General features: G+C 43.1%; 1 protein-coding gene across 1 annotated transcript; it reads right to left on the bottom strand.

The window, feature by feature from the left end:
• Positions 1 to 581: 581 nt before the first annotated feature.
• LOC119417357 (protein RCC2 homolog) lies at positions 582 to 3,510 on the bottom strand (the record flags this gene model as incomplete). Its single annotated transcript, XM_037684562.1, is given in 3 exon segments — positions 582 to 751; positions 2,620 to 2,713; positions 3,294 to 3,510. Coding segments are annotated over 3 exon segments (465 nt in total).
• Positions 3,511 to 5,349: the final 1,839 nt, after the last annotated feature.

Raw genomic sequence — 5,349 nt, 5'->3', positions numbered from 1 at the left:
TATCAGCTAGCCTTGTGCTACTTTAAACATTTAGCCAGCTTTATGATACTTTTAGCCTCGTCGTATTTTTAGCTTGTTTTGCTACTATTACCAGTAGTTTTTCCTTAGCATTTTGTTATAGCTTTTAGCTAGAAGTTGACCTATTTTAGCTATTTTTTTGCATATCTTAGCTAGCATTTTACCTACTTTTAAGTTTTTGTTAGAGGTTTATTACTTATAGTTTTAGTTAACATTTTAACACTTTAAATTTTAGCTAGCTCTTTGGTAATTTAGACAGCAGTTAGCTTTTAGCTTATTTTGCAACATATAACTTTTAATTAGCATTTTGTTTCTTTTGGCCTTAGCTAGCCGTTGACTTATTTTAGCTACTGCTATGCTTTTTAAGCTTTTGGCCACCATGTTGTTTCTTTTAGCTACTTTTTTGATACCTTTAACTATTCTTCTGCTAACATTAGCTTTAGCTAGCCTTTAATTACCGTACTTTCCCTAGTGTTTCGAGACTTACTTTTCTAACTTTTTTTAGCTTCTAGCTAACAGTTTGAGGAAACTCTCGGGGTTTCCCGCCGGCGGTACGTTAAAATCTAGCGGAGCGCCCGGCGCAGCTTACCCCAGCTCCACAACTTGCCCTCGGTGGTCATGAGGAGACTGTGAGCGGCGCAGGGACCGGACGCCACGCAGCTCACCTGGATGTCGTTCAGACAGCCGTAACGGTGTGGACCCCACAGGTTCTGACCCAGGTTACGGAAAGCAGCTGGAAACATAAATAAAAACATTAAACAATAGACGCCAAATGATTCTGCCTCTCTACTGGTTTCTGCAGAGCCCAGTCCACCAGGTTCACCTGAATCCAAACAGATTCTAAAATAAACAGGTTTGTTTGTATTTTTTACACCAAAGTGGTTCCAGTGGTTCCAGTTCTGTTTCCAGCTCTAAAGCAGAGGCGAAGCTTTCATCAGGAGCTGATTTCACAGACATCAACGAGTCTCTGACATCGGTGCCATGATGAACATTTATGAGTTAATGAGACAATTGGAGCATTTAACGGAGAATAAAACACGGAGCTGACGTGAGGCGGAGCAGCAGGAACAGGAAGCAGTCGTCACTCGACTTCCTGCTGCAACCAGTGGCAGAAACACAGAGCGCCGTGTTCGTTTTATTCAAAGATACAGTTTGTAACTCAAATAATGAGCCGTGCTGCTGGTTTTAATGGTGCCGCTGGTTTGACTTCAGTCTGAAAATCTGTTCTCAGGCTGAGCTGAAGATAAACAAACAAACAAGGTCCAGTTCAGAGTTTGAGGTTTTGTGTCTCCTGGTAGTGAGAGCATTCATTAATCATTAATTAATTCATTAATTTCTGCATCAGCAAGCAGCTGCTTCGTTAATCGTCAGAAAGTCTGCTCGCTGATGCAGAAATGTTCAGAAACTCACCGGTGTTTAAAACGACCATAAATTGTGTCTTTGATTTGAGACAAACGTTGCTCTACAACTCCACGCCGGAGTTGATTCAAGTCCAACACAAAGGCAGAACGTGCGGTTCTGGTGGGCCCGACGTCTCGCCCATCTCATGATCTTTGTCTCTGCAGCTGCTCTGTGCAGACACCCCCCAATCCCCCCCTCCAGTCCCAACAAAGCAGCAGATTTATCAGCCCCGGGCATCACTGAGCCACCTGCGGGGGTGGGGGCGCACAGCATGCATATGAAAAGACATTTCTGTCACAATCAATTAACGGGGTCCGCCGGCTCCGACACGTATGTAGCCTGAACATGTCAAACAAAGACACATGTAGCCTGTGGACACACACTCAACTGATCCACCACACACACACACACACACATCTGATCGATCTTTTATTGATTCTGTCTGGTTCTACCAGCTCCTGCGTCTCATCCGTTCACCGCAGGAAAAACTGCTCGAAACACGGACGCACAAAACAATCAGTTTCTGGGTCGGGAACCAATTTATTTAAAATAAAAATCAGAAACTCTTAAGTCTAACATCTACACAACACAGTAACCTGTCACACAACCTGTGCAGTTTATGTCATGTGCAACATGTATCATGTGCATTTAAATTAATATTACCACCTGTGAAATACTTATTTATACTAATCATCCTACTTGCACTGTTATATTCTACCATGTTGTTGTTGTTTACTACGATATATTTCTCTTGGACCTTGTAAATATTATGTTTCTGTTTCACTTTTTGGTATTTTATTTTGTACTTTTATTGTATTTCTGTTTGTTTGTTTTTGTTCTTAGCGAGTCAAATCGGTTCTTCTCATCCTGAACATTTTATTGTACTGTTGACCTTGTGTTGACCTGCATATGACAAACAAATAAACAAACAAACAACAACAACACCTGAACAAATCACGGGGTCCCTCGACTCGAACAGACGAGTAAAAAGTTTCAGTTATGAAGTTCAGTTTGGACGTTGGGAGATTACGGCTCAAACCACCACGTTCATGCACGCAGACTTTACTCTTTAACATTTTAACCCTATAATCATGAGATATTTTGCTAACAGAGAGACAATAAACACAGATAAGACATCGCCTGCCTGCAGAGGGTGATGTTTACAAACAAAAAGCATAAATTGACAGTTAAATAGCGTACCTTGTTGTTTGGGCACCTCCTTCCGTCCAATCAAATCCCAGTTAGTTGCGCCAAAGATGAGCAGCTGACCTTTGACCTTTGGTAACTCGAGTTTCTGCAAAAAGGGTCACAATAAAACTGAAAAACGTAAACTAACAGATTACGGTTTGAACGCACAAACGATTGACTTCTGACGTGAAGCGATAAGTTCCTTAAACCAGTGGATCCCAACCCTGGTCCTTGCGGAACACCGTCCTGCATGTTTACTTGTTTACCTGCTTTGACGCACCTGATTGAATGAATGAGTTATTAACAGGCTTCTGCAGAACTTGAAGTTATTAAATCAAGGAATAAAGCTTGTTGGAGCAGGAAACAACTGCAGGATGGTGTTCCTCAGGGACCAGGGTTGGGAACCTCTACATAAACACAACGCATCTTTTACTTTTGTAAAACGTCTAAAGCAAACCCTGACACACGTTCAGTTTCTTTCTTATCCGACAGTAGATAAACAAACTATATTCTGTACGACCCGAAAGGAAAAAACTGCTCATCTTCATCGTAAACAAGTAAAAACTTAATTTAGCAAATGACCTTCTAGAGTTTTAGTTTTAAACTTTTCTCATCATGAACTCTTTCCAGCCGTACCGAGTGGAGGTCACCACAAAGACAAAACAAAGAGAAAAGAGAAAACCCACTATTTTCTCCTTGACGTCGTCCGCCACGGTGACGGGCTGCAGGCCCGACTTGGCGGCGGGCTTGCTGGGTTTTTTGTTATTCTCCTGCTCGAAGTCAAAGTCCTCGTCGCTGCTGAAGTCCCGGTCTTTCCTCTTGCCGCTCGCCCTCTTCCTCTTCACCCCGCCGTTCCCCGACACGTCCGTCACCTTCTTACGTGGCATCTTCTCCAGTCAGAAGCTGGAAAGAGAGGATCCATCAAGCACAGCAAAGACTGGAAACAAGAACCAGAGAAGCTGCACTTTCTGTTCTGGTGGAATCAGAAACCATGAAGAAATGTTCTGTTGGAGATCAACAGAAGCAGAAATGTTGTGACGTGGGTCAAAAGCTTAAACAGGATCCCAGAGTCTGTGGATTATGATGTTTGCAGGGTGCACTGTGATCTGTAGTGAGAGTAGGGAGCAGGTGGAATAGAGCTTAGAGAGGTAAAGGTCTGCTCTGGAGAGACGAGGAATTAATCCATACGTGGGTGAGAGGGAGACGGTTGGAGGAGCAGAGAACTGAAGGTGGATGAGGTTAAGAACCTGGGGTTGACCATCCAAGGCAACAAGCAGAACATGAGGGAGGTGAAGACGTGGAGGGTGGAGACAAGTGTCAGGAGGGACTTGTGACAGAACAGAGCTGCGGGGGGGACAGGGAAGGTTTCTGATGTGTGAGCTGAAGATGTCCAGATCTTTATTGTAAGGAGCTTAAGACAGTTTTCTGGAAGGCCCACTGTCCCACCTTCTCTCACCGTCAGCAGCCGAAGCCTGCGGGAACAGGTTTATAGAAGACGCCACGTTATATTTATGAAACCAGTCACTGGCGATGTGGGCTTTAAGTCCCGCCCACTCTGAATCATGACATCACATGACCTTCTTTAAGTCCCTGCAGCTACATGAGACAGCTGGTCCAACTTCAAGTCCCAGGTCCACATCAGAGGTCTGTTCAAGTACAGTCTTTACCGACGGCCAAAATGCAACCGGTTGAAAACAATGATGTCATAGCCCGCCTCTGATCTGACCTTTGACCCGAGGACATCGTCGTCTTCTTCATGCGTTTACATTTTATACAGAACTACCTTTTACAGGCGCGCTCCTTTTTGTTTTTGTTGCAGTGACACGGGCCTGGCACACTGTTTTTGGTGTTTCCGTGTGGATGAAGACTTTTCTAGAAACAGTGACAGGTTTGCAAGGATATTCTGAGGCTCGACAAAATAAAACTCCGTAAAAACAGAGTTCCCACGTCTCATATATATTTTCTAAAAAGGCACTTCTAGGCAGTTTATAAGCATTCAGATTATTTTTATGAGAACAATCTGTTTAAATAAAAAACATTCAGCTATAATAATAATAATTATAATATTCAGCTATAATCTGCATTTCCTTTGTTTCACACTTATCCTGACGTTAGGGGGGAAATAAAAATACTTTTCAAGATTTTGTAGTAAACCTGAGCTCCGGTCGGGCAGTTTGGAGACGAATGGGTCAGACATGTCCAGAGGAGGGACAGTGGACATTTTGGACAAATGATGATGAATGTGGAGCTGAAAGGAGGAAGACCACAGGGAAGGTTCCTGGATGTGATGGAGGCAAATAAACATCCTTTAAAAGAGTCACACTTAAAGGAAATAAATAAAAAAATAATTTGGACAGTGCTGCTTGTGTACAGAGGAACAAGCGAAGTGAATAAACGTGAGAAATTTACATAAAAATATTGTAAGAACAAGATGTTTGGATCACAAAAAAAAAAGGTTAAATCACGTCATCTGGACAGATCATTTTTGGGAGAAACGTTTCGTCTTTCATCAAAAAGACTTCTTCAGTCTGAGGCCTGCCAACAAGGTCCGTCTTATAAATAGCGCCTCCTTGATGTGGTTCAGCCAGCGTGCTGTGGACAAGTTCCCAGAAACTTCTCACGTGCAAAAAGGGCCCACCTGTCCAAAACAATGAATCACGAGGACAACAATCAGAAGTTTTAGGCCTGACAGCCCCTTGCTATTCACAGAAGCAGTCTGAGGACACCTGGCAACATGGTTCA

Source organism: Nematolebias whitei, chromosome 11 (assembly GCF_014905685.2).
Source record: "Nematolebias whitei isolate Nwh7 chromosome 11, NemWhi1, whole genome shotgun sequence".
Taxonomy (NCBI): Eukaryota; Metazoa; Chordata; class Actinopteri; order Cyprinodontiformes; family Rivulidae; genus Nematolebias; species Nematolebias whitei.
This window is presented reverse-complemented; position numbering and strand designations above follow the sequence as displayed.